General features: G+C 43.7%; 1 protein-coding gene and 1 pseudogene across 1 annotated transcript; both read right to left on the minus strand.

Moving 5' to 3' along the window:
- Positions 1 to 11,890: 11,890 nt before the first annotated feature.
- Positions 11,891 to 12,666, minus strand: LOC138995800 (cleavage and polyadenylation specificity factor subunit 4 pseudogene; annotated as a pseudogene).
- A 1,615-nt stretch (positions 12,667 to 14,281) lies between these two features.
- Positions 14,282 to 19,585, minus strand: LOC138995861 (antigen-presenting glycoprotein CD1d-like). The gene is made up of 6 exons (XM_070396620.1): positions 19,513 to 19,585; positions 18,959 to 19,264; positions 18,401 to 18,679; positions 17,655 to 17,933; positions 16,555 to 16,651; positions 14,282 to 16,444 (listed from the first exon to the last, which is right to left on the minus strand). The coding sequence occupies exons 1-6, from the start codon at positions 19,571 to 19,573 to the stop codon at positions 16,423 to 16,425; spliced, it is 1,044 nt and encodes a 347-aa protein (XP_070252721.1). The 5' UTR covers positions 19,574 to 19,585; the 3' UTR covers positions 14,282 to 16,422.
- Positions 19,586 to 21,739: the final 2,154 nt, after the last annotated feature.

Here is a 21,739-nt window from a genome sequence, read left to right on the forward strand (position 1 = left end):
TGGTGTTGGGCATTCCATGCATTTGGACAAATGTATATTGACATGTATCTATCACATTATCATAACAGGGTGTTTTCACGGCCCTAAAAATCCTCTGTGCTCTATCTGTTCATTCCTCCACACACCCCAGCCCCTGGAAACCACTGATCTACTATCTCCATGATTTTGTCTTTTCCAGAACATCACATATTTGGGTCTAACAGTATGTAGCCTTTTGGTACCAATTCAATGCATACTTAACCCTTTGCGGTCCAATTTTATTTTTGGAATTCAAACAGTCTGGTCCGAATTGGAAGTCCTTCCTCTCTTGGTTGCAGTAGTTCCCTGGCGGAAATTGCCAATTAGCTCAATCACCAACTCAGCTCGACGTTGGACCTGCGACTAGTGCCTGGTCTGTCAAGTCAGCCTCGATGTTGGAGCACAAAAGGTTAATGAGCACTGAGCAGATCTGAAGTTCTGTTTCCCACTGAGCAGGCTCTGAGGTGAAGTACTTCCTCTTCCCACCCCTGAAGGCTGGCTCCCCTCCATCTCACCCCAGATTTCTCATGCTAGCTCCTCACGGTCCCTCACCACTTCTTTAAACTCTCCACCACACAGCCCTCACTAAGCCTAGAAAAGCCTCTTCTTTCACAGGCAGGCCTTGCTTAGTCTTGACTCTGAACTTTTTCACTGGACGCATCTCTCCCCATTAGAAATGGAGCTCCTTAAAGGCAGATGGGTTTTGTGTGTGTGTTTTTCCTTCCATTTTGTTCATGGCTACATCTCCCAGCACTGACAACTGTGTCTGGCATTACTAATGAAATAACAGTTGAATGCAATTACTACTTGGTATTTAAAAACAAGTGTACTTCATTTAGCAAAAAGAATATTTCCAGAAAGTTTAGAAAAAAGATTTAATGAATAGCAAATGTTAGTTTCACATTGACTCATACTGCTATTTTAAGATGTTTCAACTTGCCTTTCAGATCGACCTTGAATTGCCAAGTTTCATTTTCTCTTTAGGTTATGCTGCCTAATAGTCTACCAAGTTGCTAATGATCTGGTAACAAACACACACATTCAGAGAAATAAAATTCATATATAGGATGTGCAAGAGGCAGTCAATCAATGTTTCTCCTCTTTCTCCCTCTCCTTTATTTCTAAAAATCCATTTAAAATGTCTTTTAAAAAATCTTGTTTAAAAATTTCATATAAAAGAACCTAGTGGTTCATTCACTATAGGAAAAGCGGAGAATTATCACCTAATATTATTGTTTGGTAACTGCCTGATTTTTTTAGCTTTCTGATGTCAGGTTAAACCTATGAGAAGTTAAAATGATCATAATAAAAGTAGTCAACACTCCTAGCCAAAGCACAGACCCACCAAAATGCCTTTATGGGTAAAATAGGCAAACAAATTAACTTTTTAAAATGGTTACAAAGCTATATATGAATATAAAAACCCTTATTTGTATCATATACACAAACTGTAAAAATAGAGACCCATATTCCATATGTCCCTTCCAGATCCACACCCTTTGTGACATCTAACTGTTCACTTGTATTTTTTGTGGGTTTCTTTACATTTGTGGTTGAAATTATTGAAAGGGAAATCTCTACAATGTTAACATGTTTTCTCTAAGTAAGAGTGGGTTTCCTATGGATTTTGCTCAGCCAAGAACCAAATGAAACAAGCCTAGCTATTGGCGGATACACTTTAAGCATCTTTAGGAGATCAGTATGGAAAGGCCTCCCAGTGGAAAGAGAAAGAGAAGGTCCAAAAATGTTGAAGATGGAAATAGAAATTCAATATACAGAGAGGCTGGGGGAGGATTTTCTGGATAGGTGTGCCTGCACCAAGTGGTGGATGAAGTCATAGATCACAGAACACCATATCCCTTCCTCTATAAGCACCAGACATTTCACCAGACCCCCACCCCCCAAAACCATGGGGTGTTTGAGTAAAGGCAGCAAAGACACCTAAGGACTGAGATGGTTGCCTACTGCCCTAGCTGGTTTGGTTCAGTTGATAGAGCATCGGCCTGTGGACTGAAGGGTCTGAGTTCAATTCTGGTCAAGGGCACATGCCCGGGCTGCTGGCTCGATCCCCAGAGTGGGGCGAGCAGGAGGCAGCCCATCCATGATTCCCTCTCATCATTGATGTTTCTATCTCTCTCTCCCTCTCCCTTCCTTTCTGAAATCAATAAAAATGTATTTTAAAAGGAAAAAAAAACGATGGTTTCCCACTCTGTCACAAAGGTGGCTGCCTTGCCTTGGTGTCTCCCCATGTGGTAAAGGTGCTGTGGTTTGAGTACATCACCACTGGGTCTGAATGATCAGAGTCACAGCACAGTAAGGAAGGGAGGACAGGGGACAACAGTGTAAGGTGTCCTCACTCAGCCGGTACCTCCCTCATATCCATCTTCACATCTTGCATCCCAACAGCCCTTCCCTATTAATGAACAATTCAGGGGATGTACCAAAAATGCCAATAATTTGTTTCTAAGTCTTCAAAATGGGAAGGGGACCAGTCATGACCACTTTCCTAAGAAGCAATTTTACACATTCCAAAAATGCTCCCTACTTACAGGGAAGTGGACCTCCTAGGGGTCCTATGACCTCGCCTTCACCTTCCCTCATTCCTGTTCTCTTGGAACTCCGCTAATAGACTAAAATACCCAGTGATTATTTTGCTCCAGAAAGAAAGAGAGGGGCCTAAATTTATGGTAGCCTGACCTTCCACATCTCTCTGAACACACACACACACACACACACACACACACCTTCCTCTGCCAAAGTTTGCTCATGACAACCCTAATAATTTTACAGCTTATCACATGTCTTTGCACATATTTATGTTTAAAATGCACATGCCATGCAGGGAAAACCTTCAGCGGGCCTATGAATATCCTTAGGTCTAAAAGAAGAAAGGATATAATGAACCCATTTGCAACAAGAAAAACTGAGGCTAGACTTTGTAAGAGCTCTTTAAGATAAAACTAACTCATTTTCACTTTTGAGCAAAATTGTTCTTCCCTTTCTTGCTGTCCCTTTGACTAAACAGTTCCTTTTTTCACCAACCTTTTCCTCAAATAGGGTTTGTGAGATAAAGGGTTTCCCTTTGACTAAACAGTTCCTTTTTCACCAACCTTTTCCTCAAATAGGGTTTGTGAGTCAAAATACAGGGGACACCTGTATCTTCCCAAGGAATTCCCAAGATTAGGGAGGTAGCAAGTTACAAAAAGAGCTAGGGGGCACATCAGCATTTAGCCAACATAATCCTTTCATTTTGTAAATAAAATAGAAGAGGACTGTTTAGTGATAAAGAATCTAAATCCCTGTTTTAGAACCCCAGAGAAGATTTTTAGACAGTAGTATAATAAGGGTAAAGAGAGAATGGCAAAAATAGAGTCAAGGTTTTGCAAAGAATTAGAGAGATGAACAAGGAATGGTCTTTGGTATGCCTTGGCTCAGGGCACCTACACTACCAGGGAAAACATATCAGAATTCACAGGGCTAACAATATGACAGAAACTGAGCGGTGAGAAAGCAAAGAAACTCGCCTGCCTCCTGTATTAAAACCTTGCACGGTAGTGTCATGAGATGCTGGGAAGTGACCTGACTTCCAAACATTAAATATAATAAAATGAAAACACAGCTCCCAAAATAGATAAAGCCTCTTTTCAAACTTCTATCTTCACAAAAATATAACTTAATGTTTGATCATCTTTACAAAACTTACTTGCATTTCAATGCCAGCAACAGGCAAGAAAATACTCTGCCAAGTAAATTCAGTTGCCTTAAGTGACACACTAGATCAGATGGATTTAACTGATATATTCATAGCATTTCATCTCAAAGCAGCAGAATATACATTCTTTCCAAGAGTACATGGAATATGTTCTAAAATAGACCAATGTTAGGTAACAAAAATGTCTCAATAAATTTAAGAAAATTGAAATCATATGAAGCTTCTTTTCTGACCATAATGGTATGAAACTCGATATCAATCACAAGGAAACATTTGAAAAACACACACAGAGATGGAGGCTAAGTAACATGTTACTAAACAATGAATGGGTTGACAATGAGATCAAGGAAAGCCTTTCCTCTAAGATCGGGAACAAGACAGGGAAGCCTACTCTCACCACTGTTGTTCAACATAGTGCTGAAGTCCAGAGCAATCAGGCAAGAGGAAGAAATAAAAAGCGTCCACACTGGGAATAAAGAGGTAAAACTGTTGCTTTTTGCAGATGACATAATTCTGTATATAGAAAGCCCTAAAGCAGAGGTTCTCAACCTGTGGGTTGCAACCCCTTTGGCGGTCGAATGACCCTTTCACAGGGGTCGCCTAAGACCATCCTGCATATCAGATATTTACATTATGATTCATAACAGTAGCAACATTACAGTTATGAAGTAGCAACGAAAATAATTTTATGGTTGGGTCACAACATGAGGAACTGTATTTAAAGGGCCAGAAGGTTGAGAACCACTGCCCTAAAGGCTCCACCAAAGGACTATTAGAAACAATAAGCAAATACAATACAGTTGCAGAAAACAAAAATCAGTATACAAAAATCTATTGCATTCCTATATACTAACAAAATATCAAAAAATGAAATGGAGAACACAACTCCATTTGCAATTGTAACAAAAAAGATAAAATACCTAGAAATAAATTCAACAGAAAAAAAGTGAAGGAACTATGCACTGAAAACTATAAGACCTTGTTGAAAAAAACTGAAGACGACACAAAGAAATCAGAATATATTCCATGTCATGAATTGAAACAATCAACATAGTTAAAATGGCCATATTACCTGAAGTAGCAATTTTCAATCTTTTTAATCTCATGGCACACATAAACTAATGGCTAAAATTCTGTGGCACACCAAAAAATATATTTTACCAATCTTACAAAAAAAAAGGTATAATTTTTACTCATTTCCACCAGACATTTATTGTTGTGTTGGCTATTATCATTATTTTATTTGATAATCTAAGGAAAAAGAGGCTAATGCTCCTGACTAGTCAAGGATTGCATGTTTTAAAAATTCTTGCAACATACTGATTGAAAATCGCTGACATAGAGCAATATACAAATTTAATGCAATCCGCATAAAAATTCCCATTGGCACTGTTCAAAGAAACAGAACAAAAAAATAACCAAATTTCATGAAACCGCAAAAGATCCCAAGTAAACAAAGCAATTCCACAAATAAGAACAAAGCTGGAGGCATCACACTCCCTGACTTCAACTTATACTACAAAGCTACAATAATCAGAACAGTATGGTATTGGTGGTAAAACAGGCATACAGACTAATGGAATAGAACCAGGAGCCCAGAAATAAACCCACATGTACATAGGCAAATAATTTTTGACAAAGGAGCCAAAAGACGTACAATGGAGAAAGGAAAGCCTTTTCAATAATTGGTGTTGGAAAATTTGGAAAACTACTGTAAAAGAATAAAACTAGACTACTATTTGACACCATAAACAAAAATTAACTCAAAATGGAATAAAGACTTATATATAAGACCTGAAACAATAAAATGCATAGAAGAAAACATAAGTACTAAACTTACAAACCTTGGTTTCTGACAGGCTTTTGTGAACTTGATCCCAAAGGCAAGAAATGTAAAAGCAAAAATAAATTAATAGGAGTACATCACACTAAAATGTTTCTGTGCATTAAAAAATATCAAGAGTCTTGTGTAACAGGATGGCACGGCCATGGCATACTTAGCCCCAGGGCACCTTATGTGCTGCACCAGCTCGGCCAGCTTCAGTGAGCCTGAGTCGGGACGGTGAAGGATTAAGAAAAGACAGACAAGAGAAGAAAGCTGGGTCTCGGTGGGTCGCTGCCCTCTTGGATGGAGAGGGACAGCACCACGGACTACAAGCCGTGTCTTTATTTTATAGCCAGATTCCATGAGGCAAAGTAAGGGCGTGGTCAAGATGGTTACAACATTCTCATGGGTTTTGATTCTACTCAACTACATGCACCTAAACTCTATGAAGCCCACATCACTCAGGCACCTGGGGCCACGTGTTCAGATCATAGGTTCAAGCTTACAACTCTAGCTATTGGCTATGATCGTGCTGGGAGGGCTCTGCCCTCCAAGCTGGGACTTGCACGTGGCCACGAGAACTGTGCCCTCTCATTAGTCTGAGGCTTGAACCTGTCCAAACACTGTAGCCTCTCTCCACAGTCTTATACTGACTTGTTTGGTGTGCGCAACAGGAAATATTTTGCTTTTGGAGAACAAGAAAAATAGGTTTATTGTCATTGTGTTTATTAATTTGTATAGTTATTCATTGTCTGGTAAGTTAATGTTCAAGAAAAAATATAAGTTTTTATTAAAATGTTCTATTTTTTAAAAATCAACAAAACAAAATGACAACAAACTGAATGGAAGAAGATATTTGCAAACAATACCTCCTATAAGGGCTTAATATTCAAAATATATAAAGAACTCATACAAGTCAAAAACAATTAAAAAAATAACCCAATTTTTAAAATGGGCAGAGGACCTGAACAGACTTATCCCAAGAATACATACAAATGGCCATGATATATAAAAAGTTGTTTAGTACAACAATGCAAAAAAACAAAAAACATATATACATAACACATAGACACAGAGAAGAGTGTGGTGATAGCAAGAGGGAAAGGGGGTGAGGGGTGGGTAGGGATGGGCAAAGGTGGGGGGGAAATGGGGACAGAAAGAGACTTTGCTTGGGGCTATGGGTGCACCATGCAGTGTGCAGATATTTTATTGAGTGGTACACTTGAAACCTATATGGTTTTGTGAACCAGTGTCAACTCAATAAATTCAATTTAAAAATTAATTGATTAATTAACATTAAAGACATTGAAACACACAATAGACATGAAGCTAAAGTTAGATTCTGTTGCCTTGCAATGCCTGTGGCGAAAGTAAGCTGAGAACATGTGAGGCAGGAAAGAAAATGTGACTGATACAAGCAGGTTCTTATGAACAAACAAATAAAAAATATAATATATACACAAAATAAGTCAATTATTTTTTCATAGGAAATCTTCAGTAGGCCAGTCTGTTCAGTAACTGTTGAACTCCTAGTGATTCCTAGTCAATATAGACATTCACAAGCATCAAAGTTACATCTTTTTATTGGAGTTTGGAGAGGAATTTCTGTGAAATTCTATGTTGCTCACCTTCACTCTATTCTGAATTAAAAACCCAATGCCTGCTGTGCAGCTGTTCACCTGAAGCCACAGCTGTGCATCTGTTGGGACTGTTACCTGAACCCACCACTTTAAGAAGATAAGGCAAACTGAATATTGCAACTTGCAAGTACACTATATTGATGTGTGAAGCTTGACTCTGGGATATTTACCCTATATTTTCCCCCATACTTACAGTCAGCCTCACATAAAATCTCTATATCGCATTTGTAATCTAAAATCATAATTTCTCCAGTTTTTGTTAATTCCTCTACTGTAATCTTCAAGTTAAAATATGTATAAGAAAGTATACCAAGTAAACTCCATTAAATGAATTTAATTTCATTATTCTAAAATCACAGTTACATAATTTCTATTTATCCAAATTGATATATATTTTATTAGAAGTACTAGAGGCCCAGTGCATGAAATTTGTGCACTCAGAGGGGTGTGGTGTCCCTCAGCCCAGCTTGCACCCTCTCACAGTCCAGGAGCCCTTGGGGATGTCTGACTGATAGCTTAGTGCTCAGGGCTTCTGGCTGAGCAGTGTTCTCCCTATGGGAGCTCACTGACCACCAGGGGGCAGCTCCTACATTGAGCATCTGGCCCCTGGTGGTCAGTGCACATCATAGTGACTGATCATTCCACCACTCGGTCAATTTGCATATTAGCCTTTCATTATATAGGATATTCAGACAGATCAATTCTTTTTTATATAAAAATTATACACAGTAAAAACTAATTGGCAAATCAAATGTTGAATTTTACCTGTAAAGGTTTTGCTTTTGAAAGTTACCTTGTGTAGCCATTATTTTTACAAAAAGGCAATTTTTCCTCATTAACTTGTATAGATATAAATACTACTATATGCAGTTGTATCTACTAAATATTTTATTTTGGTTTGGTTTTGCTGCTCTTCATATTTATTTTAAAATTTAGATAAAGCAAAAACAGTTTAGCTCACTGTCCTTTATTTTGGATTAGTTTACTTGGGATTTCTCTTGTTTCTTGAGATAGGCCTATAATGATAAGTCTTCCCTCTTATTAATACTTTAGTTGCATCAAAGAAGTTTTTTTTAATATGTTACTAATGATTTCAGAGAGGAAGGGAAAGGGAGAGAAATCAATGATATGAAAGAATCATCATTCAGCTGCCTCCTGCATACGCCCTACTAGGGATCAAGCCTGCAACCGGGCATGTGTCCTGACCAGGAATTGAACTGACCTCCTGGTTCATGAGTCAACACTCAATCACTGAGCCACAACTGCTGGACACATCACAGTTTTGATATGTCTTATTGTCATTCTCATTTGTCTCTATACAGCTTTTGATCTCACCTTTTATTTATTCTTTGCCCCAGCCATTGTTTAGTGGTATGTTGTTTAGTCTCCACATATTTCTGAGTTTCTTTACTTTCTTTTTGCAGTTGATTTATAATTTCAAGGCATTGTTGGCAGAGAATATGTTTGATATGAATTTCATCCTTCTTGAACTTGTCAAGGTTAGTTTTGTGACTCCCACATATGGTCTATCCTTGAGAATGTTCCATGTGCACTGGAGTAAAAAATGTATAATCTGATGTTCTGGGATGAAAGGTTCTATAAATGTTGATTATGCCCATTTGGTCTAGTGTGTCACTTAAGGCCAATATTTGTTTATTGCATTTTTGTTTAGATAGTATATCTAGCACTGTGGATGGAATATTAATGTCCCCAACTATGATTGTGTTTTGGTATGTTTCTCCCATTAGTTCTGTGAGTAGTTGTTTTATATATTACTAGAGGCCTGATGCACAAAATTCATGCAAGGGGCTCAGCCCTGGCAGCCACAACTTCATCTGGAAGGTCATCTGGAAGGATGTCCAGAAGATTGTTCGGTGTCCGGTCTAATTAGCATATTACACTTTTATTATTATAGATGGTGCTCCCTGATTGAGTGCATATATAGTAAGAAGTATACTTGGTGTACTGCCCCCTTTATCATTATAAAATGTCCATCTTTGTCTCTTGATTATCTTGAAATCTCTTCTGGTGGGTATCAGTATGGCTACACATGCTTCACCCTCTTTTCTGTGGATATTATTTGCTTGGAGGAACGTTTTCCACCCTTTTATTTTGACTCTACCTTTGTCTTTGCATTTTGAATCTTCCTTTGTCTTTGCTGTCTCTTGAAGGCAGCATATAGTTGGGTTTTGATTTTTGATCTAATCTGCTACCTTGTGACATTTTATTAGTGAATTCAGTTCATGTAGAATTAGGGTTATTATTGATTTCTGAGGATTTACTATATCTACTTTATCCATATTTTCTAGTATCTCTGTGCCTCCATTGGTTCTTTTCTTTTTTGTTTCTGTCTGTTCTTTTTATTTGGTGGTATTCCATATTTCTTTTCTCTTTTTTAAATCTATGTCTCAGTTTTGGCGTTTTTCTGTGTGGTTACCATTAGGTTTATGAAAAATAACTTGCATATATACAGTAGTTTTGTGGGGGTTTTTTTTAGTACATCTGATCTCTGTCCTCATTTGCCAATTCAGACCTTTACCCTCTCCCATTTTTATGTTTTTGTTGTCACAAATTATCCCTGTTTTTTATGTAAGTCTTTTGGTGATTTTACTCATAGTGTTGTGACCTTTTGCTCTTTGTTTTAGGTAAAATAACCCCCTTGAGTATTTCCTGCATAGGAAGTTTTCTGGTGATAAATCCCTCCAGCTTCTGTATATCTCTGAAGGTCTTTATTTCCCCTTCATATTATCAAGATAACTGATGGATATATTATTCTAGGCTGGTAATTTCTCTCCTTCAGTTGTTTGAATATTTGGTTCTATTCTCTTCTGGATTATAGAGTTTCTGCTGAGAAGTTGGATGCTAATTGATGAGCTTTCCTTTGTAGGTCATTCCTTTTTTTCCCTGACAACTTTTAGAATTTTTTCTTTGTCATTAATTTTTTATGGTTTTAATACAACATGTCTTGGAGAGGGCCTATTTGGATTAAGAGAACTACATATTCTGTTTGCTTCTTGAATTTGAGGATTAGTTCTTTCCATTGGTTTGGGAAGTTCTCATCCACCATTTGTTTGAATAGGCTCTCCATTCCTTTCTTTTCTCATCTTTTGGTATGCCTATTATTCTTTTATTGCTTTTTCTGATGGAGTCAGATAGTTCTTAGAGAGCACTTTCATGTTTTTTATGCTTAGGTCTCTCTCTTCTTCCCTGTGTTATTTCTAGACTAGAGGCCTGATGCACGAAATTTGTGCATGGGCCTTGGCCCTGGCCTCTGACGCCTGCTGTGGATGTGGCTAGAAGGGACGTCCGGAAGGACGTCTGGTCTAATTATTATTTTATTATTTTATTATTATAGGTTCCCATCTTTGATATTACTAATTCTTTCCTCCACCTGGTCACTTCTATTGCCTATGCTCAGTAGCTTATTGCTGATCTCCTTAATTGAGTGATTCACCCCAAGAATTTCTCTTTGGTTCTTTTTTAAAGTTTGAATCTCTTTGGTCAAGTGATTTGTGCTCTGAGTGAATCAAGTTCTCTCATCTCATTGAGTATTTACAGAACTGCAGTCTTGAATTCTGTCATTTATATCACATATTTCCATGTGTTCCAGTTTGCTTTCGGGAGATTTTTCATTTTCTTTCTGAACTGCCTCACTAATTTGCTATTTGGCGGGCTGGGCTCCCTCTCTGTCTGGGCAGCTATGTATTGACACTTCTTTAGCAGGTTTCTATGAAGAGATGTTTCTATTATTTTCCAGTAGGTGGCACTGAATCACATGTTTTTTAGTTCTGTGAAATTCCCAAGCTGACCTCTGCAGCTGCCTTCAGTATGGCTGCAAAGTTGGGGGGTGAAGTTTGTTTGTTTTTGTTTTATTAAAAAACAAGCTTTAATCAACCTCATAAAAATTGTACTTATAATTGAACTTGGATAGGTTGCCTGGCCCAGCAAGTTCCAGGTGATAGTTTCACATTTCCAGGCTTAAGGTGGTCTCCATAGGCCAAAAGGTGTCTGAGTGACAGTACAGACGCTTGAGGGGCAGGAGGTAGGTGCACAGGTGGATCACGTCATCTTTGTAAAGAGTGGCCTGTAGCTCAGCTTCAGGTATACCTTAAACACTATTAAGCATGTGCCCCAAGAAAATAAGCCTAGAGGAAAAAGACGCTCACACTTGAGAGCCCTGCACCCCTCCTCAATCGCTGCCACCTTGGAACAGGACCAGGCTGAGGCAACAAGCCCACTTGAGTTTGCCCTGAAGGGCTGCCTCGTTCAAATCACATGGATAGGCACAGCTTCTGAATTCAGCAGGACATGGAGGAAGCAGGCGTGACCTAGCCTCAGTTTTACGGACCCACCAGTCCATGAGGTCACCAAGAACTGGTGTTTAATGAGGCCCAAGGGGAAGGGCCGTCTTTCATACAGAACTGCTTGCATAAGCTCTTCCCCACAACTTCCTCCTCTCCAGAGAGCAGTGTTCAGGAAGGCCCAGACAGATGTTGATGCCTAGACACACATGATGCTGATTTGAGGGACAGAACTGGAGCACACGTTCCCTTTTTAAAAGAGACTACAGCAAAATGGTAGGGAAACTGACAGATGTTGCCCCTCAGACTGATACACGCCAGTGTGCTTGCCTACCAGCTCCAGCCAGAGTTGCACTGACACTGGCATTGAACAGTTAAATGCACAATCCCAAGGATGGCCCAGAGTGGTCCCCGAAATGGGGCCCTTTGGGCTGTTCTGAGCTGTCTCCAGCTGCTGTCACTGTCCACTGAGAAAGGCCAAGGGCCCTTTGGTGCACCTGTTGGCCTAGTGTCCTTTTCACCACACTTGTCACAGGTGACCTGCTCCAATGGGCGGGGTCCCCGGTTGCCTGCACTGCTGTTTTGACTCTGCATGACCCCGATGGCCTGCGGGGCTCTCTGCTGATTGGCAGAAGAGTTCTGACTCGTGAACTGGATCAAGGAGGACGACCTTTGTAATGGCGGATTGTTACTTTGCTTTAACGAAGGCTGCGTCTGCTGGGGCAGTGGAGGCTGCTCGGTGGTTCCCATCGGCAGTTCCAATCGAGGGTGCATGAATTTACACGAGGGCCCCTCCGGGCAGAATCCCACGAGGTAATTCACACAGATGACTCTCCGCGTGTGCCGGTGCCTACACAGGGGACCGAACTTTGAGCAGAAGTAGCACTCGGGCATCTTGGTCATGTCCTACTCATGGAGGAACTCGCACTGGTCCTCCTCCTTGCACAGCCCCCGCAGCCAGTGTTTGCACACCACTGTCTTCTCACCACTAATGTGGCGAAACGGGCACATGCCCCCTTTGCCACGGGCAGCTTTCAAAAAGAATTCACAGACAGCAGCCTGGGCCTTGTCCATGCCGGGGAAGGGCAGCGACTGCGCCCCGAGCTGCTGCTCCACCGCGATCTCCAAGTCGAACTTGATGTGGTCCACGCTGGCGATGATTTCCAGCATGGCTGAGGCAGCGGCACTACGGGGCTGGCTCCCTCTCCTACCTCGTTGCACTCACACTTCTACCCTCCACCAGCTGGCGCACACGGTCCTCCTCCGCCTCGCCTAACCTCTGAAGTTTGTTTTTCCCTCTCAGTATTGGCAACCCCGGACCTCCACAGGGCCACCCCCAATGCGTCCCACTCAGGGATCACTCACAGAGATACATAACAATCCTGCATAGCAGTTCTCAGGTTTGCAGATAATGTGCCCCACATCCCAGCACCAAGCACAAGGGGAGACAATTTGGGGGAGTCTAAGTGACAGCAGGGCTCTGTGGCTCCATTTCTTAGTTGGGAACACCAACTGCCTGGTGATAAATTCCTTCCGACAACCTCGGAAGAACCTCTGCGCTTCGTCCTTGCCCAAGCCTCTCAGCATCTACAGTTTGCTCCACTCACTCCATGAGGAGTGCCCTCCCGACATTCTCTGCACCTCACAGCCAAGGGAGCGCCAGCTACAGCCAGCTCCTCCCCTCTCTGGGCCAAGCTGCAGAGCTGCATCCATCCCCTCTTCGCTCGCCTCCCTTCTTGCCTCCCCTGATTGTTCCCGTTTGCCCACCTTTGGATGCTTCAATGCATGGATCTCTCAGACGTCCCTGTGTTGTGAGCAGGGAGTCATTTGTTGAGTGATAGCTGATCAACTTGTTGAAATTTCATGGGGAGAAACAAAGGGGATCTCTCACACCACCATTCCTCTGACATCCTGCTGTGTCATTTAAAGTTGCTATTTCCTTATTGATTTTTTTTGTCTGGAAGATCGATCCATTATGTCAAAAGGGCTGCCTCAGCTGGTCTGGCTCAGTGGATAGAGCGTCGGCCTGCAGACTGAAGAGTCCCAGGTTTCATAATGGTCAAAGACATTTGCCTGGGTTGCAGGTTCAACCCCTAATATGGGGTGTGCAGGAGGCAGCCGATCAATGATTCTCTCTCATCGTTGATGTTTCTATCTCTCTCTCCCTCCCCCATCCTCTCTGAAATCAATATAGATAGAGAGAGAGAGAGATAGAGATAGAGATAGAGAGAGATAGAGATAGAGATAGAGATATAATTTTTTTAAAAGGGCTATAAAAAGGTCCTTGCCAGGTTTAGGCTGCAAAGTCAACCAAGTGTCCATGAGCTCTGGTTGTTAGATTTCTAACATATGAGTCGGGGGTACACAAACATTTAGTCAGTAGGCAGGCTGAGGCAGGATGACCAAACACAGTGTGACCTGCCATGTAGTAGCTGGTGACTGCAGGAGAGCCCTTCTTCCTGCAGTGTCTCTCCGGGGCTCTCTACTATAAAACCTTAACATTGTGCTGACTTTAAAGGAGAAATAATGAGGAATTCCATCCATTATCACTGAGCACATAACGATGAATTTAGAACTTATAGCAATAAATTTGAGTGTCAATAAAGTAACGAACAGCACAGCACTCAATGAGGAACATGATATTCATACATAGAATATTAACCTATTTTAAAATGAATTTCCTGAGATGATAGGAACTGACTATTTGAAAGAAGAAAACAAAATTTTCTGGATATACGTTTACTTTCCAAAAAAATCAAAATTGCTTAAAAATGAACCAGAGCCACTGTAAATTCAGGCTGAAGCATTTCCAAAAAGATTCAGAAGAGCCTGGGAATGTAAAAGCCGGGTGAGATACATTCACAAACTTGACGCTGCCTGAGGAAGCTGAGCTGAAGAGCATCTCCCCAGGGCAGTGTGGTACCAAAAACAATAACAGGTCACACGTTTCTGAAGGCATTGTAGCTTGCCACACATTTCACACATTTGTCTAGGAGACAAGTCTATGAGAAAATCTGTCTTTGTCCATCTGGGCTGCTATCACAAAATAATACAGACTGGGTGGTTTATAAGCGATAGAAATTTATTTTTCGAAAATTGGAGGCTGGGAAGTCCAATCTCAAGGGGCCAGAAGATTCAGGGTTTGATGAGGGCCTACTTCCTGCATCCTAGATGGCATCTTCTGCTGTCTTCACACGGTGAAGGGACCTCTTTTCTAACAGCACTAATTCCATTTGAGAGCTCAGACCTCATGACTTAATCACCTCCCAGAGGCCCTACCTTCTAATACCCATCACCTTGGTTATTAGATTTCTAACATATGAATCGGAGAGTACACACACATTTAATCAGTAGGCAGGCTGACATTATTAGCCCCAATGGGCACAGGAGGAAACTGAGTCAGAGGCTAGAACTCCAGTCTCCTGATCCAGTGCACGTGCTGGTTCACCTGCCCTCCTCTCTAAGTTCTGCTTCAAGTTCCCCTTCATCCATGAAGCCTTCCTTGACTAACCCAAGCCAAAATTCTCACTAGACATTCTGAGAAATTGGTTGCACAACATTACACATGTCTAAGAACAGTCGTTCTCTAACTTTAGCTGAATATCAGCATTACCTGAGGGCTTGTTAACACACAGACAACTGGGCCCCACTCCCAAGGTTTCCCATTCAGTAGTTCTGGGGTGGGGCCCAAAATAACTCATAAGTTCCCAGGTGATGCCGAGGCCGCTGGTCACAAAAACACAATTTGGGAACCATTGGTTCAGAAGCCAGCAGGTTCTTCACCTGCATTCTAGGTTTGACCTGTGAGTCCAGCAGAGAAGAACCAAATCTTCATTTCCTCAAGCAAAGGCTCTTCAAAAGGGCAGCCTCTCTTTTTCTGGACGTTCAGAGCCCTGGAGTGCCTAGAGGCGACTTTCCTGAGAGCCAACCGATCATTTTAACTTGACCTTCTTATTTCTTGGCTCCAGAAAGGTCTGCTATTCCGCTTAGCTCCCTGTTACCTCCTGTCTAAGAACCAAGAAGACAGCTAGACAGGCATCACTACACCTCAGGCTTGCCCAGGTATGCTCAGCCCCTTTCGTGCATTATCTCAATAGCTAGAAGTAAGAGAGCCTGTTTGGGGGGGGGGGGGGGTCTCTTCATGACTGCCTCTTCCAGTCCGAATAAAATGACTGCCCATTGGTGAGAAATATCCCTCCCCAGAGTAGTTTTTTTCCATATCATACATATACAGTAAGATTTCTCCTTTCTTACTCAAGTTACATAAAATCTTAAGATACCTCTGTTTCTTTGACCTAACTTTCTTTTTAAAGATGAAATATCCCCTTATAAATCCAAATTCACAATAGAAATTATGTCCTCAAACTGCCAATATGACATTCACCGCAAGCTTTCCCAAAAGATACAAACTGAAAGCCCCCCAAGTTGTTGTTAACTAGCAGAGGTGTATCTGGGGTTCCACACCCTAAATTGTGTAAAAGTTTGAGTCACTATTTTAATATCAGGTACGCTCACATAAAATCCAGACTGCCGCTCTTCTTGAAAAATGTAGGTCACAGCCAACCCAGGGTCTGACTTCCTATTTGACAACAAGCAGCTGGACCTGCTCCCCCTGGACAGGACAAGTGCTTTCCAGGTCTCTGCAGACTCCAGCGTTTAAACAATGGCCACAGGTGCCCGCGCTTCGGCCCTTCTCTGCTTGTCCCTGGTAGGTATCTGAGTTTGCACTTCTGTTCTTAAGAACCACATGAGCTTCTAAACAGGTAGGATGCTTAAATTCTCTTAAAGTAGACAAGGTGCGTGATGAGAGCTGTCTTGTGATTGTTCTCTGCTTCCTCGAGACACCTCACTTTCATCCTCAATTCCTGGGTGCCGAAGTCCTGGGAACTTGAGATCCTGAGTTCCAGACAGGTGTGGTGGGGACAGTCACAGGATGTCTTGATAAGACCTGTGAGAGAATAGCCAGGGAGAGACCATTCAGAAAAATGGAAGAGGGGATGGAAGGAAGAGGGAATGGGGACAAAGGCTGAGGAAAGGAGTTGGAAAAAGAAGACTCACCTGCGCTTCTTAAGCCAGAAGGTTACGCCTCCGCCTACCAGCAGGAGGGATGCCAGTACTGCTGCGACGATCCAGCCCACCGGCACATGACTCCCCTCTGCTTCAGGAACACAGGAGTTTCTCAGCCCCGGGATTCCTCCTTAGCTCAAGCCACCTGGTGTCAGCCCATGTGAGGGTGCCAGGTGCTTATTTACTCTCCCATTTAAAGTTGCCACTTCTGGCCCAGCCAGTGTAGCTCAGTGGTTGAGCATCGACCTATGAACCAGGTCACGGTTCGATTCCTGGTCAGGGCACATGCCCAGGTTTGATCCCCAGTGTGGGGTGTGCAGGAGGCAGCCAATCAATGATTCTCTCCCATTATTGATGTTTCTCTCTCTCTCTCCCTTCCCTTCCTCTCTGAAATCAATATAAATGTTTTTGAATAAAATCAATACATGTTTTTTAATAAAAACAATAAAAGTGGCCACTACTCTTCCCCTTAAGTTTGGAGGGCCCAGCTTTTCTCAGGGCCTGGACATCCGTAATGCAGTCCATTTCAGCTTATATAGCGCAGCATATAGGGAAGGGCAGTAATTCCTCAGTGAGGCAGTCCTGAGTCTAAGCCCAGCTTTCCTCTTTTGAACAATGCGGCTGTGGGCAGTAACTTGGCCTAGCTGAGCCTCAGGTTCTCATCTATAAAGTGAGAATAATACTTGCTTCAGAGGAGAGGTGACTGGATGGCACGCTGTGTGCAGGCTGCTCAGCCCGCGCATGGGAAGCAGCCAGAGAACCACAGCTACCTGTGTACCCTGCCTTCTCCTGCTCCCATCCCCTCTCCTGAGGAATAAGTCTTCCTGGGATTCTTCATGTGCCGCCTACTTCTGAAACTGGGAGGATTTTAGTCTCACTTTTCTTGCATATGGAACGTCCTGCCTCAGTGCCTTTTGAGTTGAGATCTGTATTCCCCTCTGTCCTGTACCCGGATGCCCTCCTTTTTCCATCCTGGTCACAGCCTCATCTCTGAAACCCCTCTGTCCTGCATCAGTCCACTCCCATCCTTCTCTGTCCCGCCCTCTGTGCTTTAGAACCACATTCCCTCCCCGAGGGGCCCTAGTTCTCACCCCAGTAGAGGACGATGTCCTGGCCTCCAAGGCTGCTGTGTTTCACTCGGCAGGTCAGGCCAGCTGCCGCCCCAGCCGCCACGTCCAGGGTCACTCGGAGATGCCAGGTCCCGTCAGCATTGGGCAGGAAGTCCCCTTGCTGAGCGCCCGGCTGCTCCTGCTGCCCCCGCATCCACCTCACCCACACAGGCTCTGGGTAGAATCCTGAGACATGGCACACCAGCAGCAGACGGCCAGGGCCAGGAGGGGGGCCACTGGACAGCCAGGCCTCGGGCTTCACTGTATCCAACAAGGGAGTGGGGCCTCTGCATTAGAGGCTCCGGCCCCGTGGCTGACTCAGGCAGCCCACAGTCCCCCCGCAGGAAATGAAGGCTCAGGTCACTTCATCCATTTGTGCTAGCATCTCCCTGACCCAGTCTCCTGTAAACGCCCCTGCCTACACTCCTAAAGCACCCTGTGCTCAGCTGTAACATATCCAAGTTTCACCCCCTGCTTTAATGCTTGTCTTCCCATCCTTCCCCTCAAGGAAAGATCCTGTTTGACCCCAGTGCTTATTTAACTGATCTCACAAACCCAAAGGTTGCTCAGTGAATACTATGGGATGAATAAATGCCCTCAGGCCTTAGCCATCCCCTTCTGAGCCTTTCTCTTCCAATCCTCAAAGGAATAGAAACCCTAGAATGGGAAACCCAGATGGAGCCCCACAGAGGGGGTGTGGGGGGTGGGAGGGAGACATGCAGGCTGACCTTGCTTCTCCAGATCCTGCTGTCCTGCTTCAAGGAGGCCCGTCACTAATTGGGGGCAAATGTCACTGATGAGCCACTCTACTGTGTCCCTGATGTATTGGTCCTTGTTGAGCTCGTTGCTGACCACCTCGGCCCAATGTGGGGCATCGGGGGCTGGCACCCAAGAAGTTCCCTGGAAATTCAATATATCGCTTCCTTGAAATGCTGAGTGGAAGAAGCTTTTTAGGGGGCTTCCAGGGTGCACCTCACACCCAGCGGACACCTGGATCTCTAAGGGATCTGAAGAGAGGAACAGATGGAGATCAAAAGGATTAACGGTGGGAACAACCGAAGAAGACATGGATGTGAGGGCTAACCCACCCAAAGCTCCGGGAAATGAGAGGGGGTGACCCAGGGCAGGAGGAACCAGGGATATTTTGGGGAGTCAGTGGCTGGGACCTTCCTGGCAGGAGTGGAAATGAGAACATCCCAGCAGGTGAGGCCAGAGTCTCCCAGCTGGGCCTCTGCCTCCGCTGTCTCCCCGCGGACAGCTGCCCAGGGACCCATCCCTCAGCTCACAGTCCAAGTGCAGCATTTTGGCGAATTCCCGGACCTCCCTGTTGAAGCTGCTCCGGTACACCCAGAACACTTGCTGCAGCTGCTCCCACTGATGGTCGCTTAACTTGGCCTGGGACCAGGGCCTCAGGAAGTGGATGTCCGAGCCATTGCTCCAAGAGTGGGTCTGCAGCGCCCCCAGCCAGGCGGAGCCGTCTGTGCGCGTCCAGCTAAAGTTGGCAAAGGATGAGATCTGGAGGCAGCGGAGGTGGGCGCTGCTTGGAGGCGCGGCCGGAAAGTGGCGATCGGAGGGGCCGGGAGAGAGCAGAGCTTAAGGAGAAGGAAGAAAACAAACAAAACTGATGGACTTGGGCAGGAGGGGTGGTGTCGTCCAGCTCCCCGGCACCCCGCACCCCTGGAGCCCCAATTTCTTGGCCCAGGTAGCCCCTGAGCTCGCGGCTTAGTATTCCGAGATGCAGGCGCCTCCGTCCGCCCCCTTCATGCGTCGCCCCGGTTCCCAGCCCAGCTCCCTCTCGCTGTCTCCCAGACCCATGCCCAGGCATCCTTGCTCCCCTCACCGTCAGGACTTGCCCACATCTGGGGGAGACCCCAGAGCAGCAGAACCGGCCAGCACTCCATGTTGCAGGGCTCCCAGCTCTGGCTCAGACCTCGGGGCCCTCCTCCGGCCCCGCCCCTCCGCCCTGTCAGCGGGCTGAGCCCTGGGGCGCAGCACTTTGAAGTGGCAACAGGCCATTTCCCCACCCCGACAGGACAGGACAGGACTCCCACCCTGGTTGGGGTCTGCTTCCAGCCCAGTCTGGGCGCCCCTTCTTCACCTGCCAGAAGTTCTGCTCACCATTAGCTGCTTGAGCTGCAAAGAGCTGTCCTTGGGGCTCATGGAGTCCTGAAAATGTTATGGAGTGCAAGCGACAGAATGACCAGAACTCCAGACTGATTACAGTTTAGAGAGCCTTCATTGACTGGCCAGTGTCCGCTCCTCCACTCGGGAAGCCCAAGACAGAAGCGGCCCCGACCATCTGCAGAGTCCAATATTTAAAGGGGACAACTACATCCGTGTTCAGGTGCCCATAGCAAGCAGAGCCAAGTTACCAAAGCTAATTGTGTAGTTTTAGGCAAGCTATTCATCCTCCTCCTGTTACTCATTTCTGGGTAACTTAAAGGTAAAGACTATTCTTAATTTTGATCTGTTTGTTCTTTTTTTTTATTATTGTTTTATTGCTTAAAGTTTTACAAAGAGTATTACATATGTCTCCTTTTTTCCCCGCCCTTGACAATCCCCTGATCTCCCCTACCCCCCCAGTGTCTTATGTCCATCGGTTATGCTTCTATGCATGCATACAACCCCTTTGGTTGATCTCTTACCCGCCCGCACCACCCCACCCGAACCCTCCCCGGCCTTCCCGCTGTAGTTTGACAGTCTGTTCGAGGCTGCTTTGCCTCTGTATCTATTTTTGTTCATAAGTTCATAATGGTCTGTATTATCCATAAATGAGTGAGATCATGTGGTATTTTTCCTTCATTGACTGGCTTATTTCACTTAGCATAATGCTCTCCAGTTCCATCCATGCTGTTGCAAATGGTAAGAGTTCCTTCTTTTTTACAGCAGCATAGTATTCCATTGTGTAGATGTACCAAAGTTTTCTAATCCATTCATCTACTGATGGGCACTTAGGCTGTTTCCAGATCTTAGCTATGGTGAATTGTGCTGCTATGAATATAGGGGTGCATATATCCTTTCTGATTGGTGTTTCTGGTTTCTTGGGATATATTCCTAGAAGTGGGATCACAGGGTCAAATGGGAGTTCCATTTTTAGTTTTTTGAGGAAACTCCATACTGTCTTCCACAGTGGCTGCACCAGTCTGCATTCCCACCAGCAGTGCACGAGTGTTCCTTTTTCTCCACATCCTCTCCAGCACTTGTCCTTTGTGGATTTGTTGATGATAGCCATTCTGACAGGTGTGAGATGGTACCTCATTGTTGTTTTGATTTGCATTTCTCGGATGATTAGTGACTTTGAGCAAGTTTTCATATGTCTCTTGGCTTTCTGAATGTCCTCTTTTGAAAGGTGTCTATTTTAGATCCTTTCCCCATTTTTTGATTGGATTGTTTATCTTCCTTTTGTTAAGTTGTATGAGTTCCCTATAAATTTTGGAGATTAGGCCCTTATCAGAAATAACATTGGCAAATATGTTTTCCCACACAGTGGGCTTTCTTGTATTTTTTTTTTTTTTGATGGTTTCTTTTGCCGTGCAGAAGCTTTTTATTTTGATGTAGTCCCATTTGTTTATTTTCTCTTTAGTTTCCAATGCCCTAGGAGATGTATCGGTGAAGAAATTGCTTCGGCATATGTCTAAGATTTTGTTGCCTTTGGATTCTTCTAGTATTTTTATGGTTTCCCGTCGTACATTTAAGTCCTTTATCCATTTTGAGTTTATTTTTGTGTACGGTGTAAGTTGGTGTTCTAGTTTCATTTTCTTGCATGTATCCGTCCAATTTTCCCAGCACCATTTACTGAAGAGACTATCTTGACTCCATTGTATGTTCTTGCCTCCTTTGTCAAATATTAATTGAGCATATTGGTTTGGGCTGATTTCTGGGTTCTCTATTCTATTCCATTGATCTCTATGTCTTTTCTTGTGCCAGTACCAGGCAGTTTTGAGAACAGTGGCCTTGTAATACAGCTTGATATCTGGTATTGAGATCCCACCTACTTTGTTCTTTCTCAGGATCACTGCAGCTATTCGGGGTCTTTTTTTATTCCAGATGAATTTTTGGAGAGTTCG

This window comes from Myotis yumanensis, unplaced genomic scaffold (assembly GCF_028538775.1).
Source record: "Myotis yumanensis isolate MYYU_CA2020_CCGP unplaced genomic scaffold, mMyoYum1.0.hap1 SCAF_17, whole genome shotgun sequence".
Lineage (NCBI taxonomy): Eukaryota > Metazoa > Chordata > Mammalia > Chiroptera > Vespertilionidae > Myotis > Myotis yumanensis.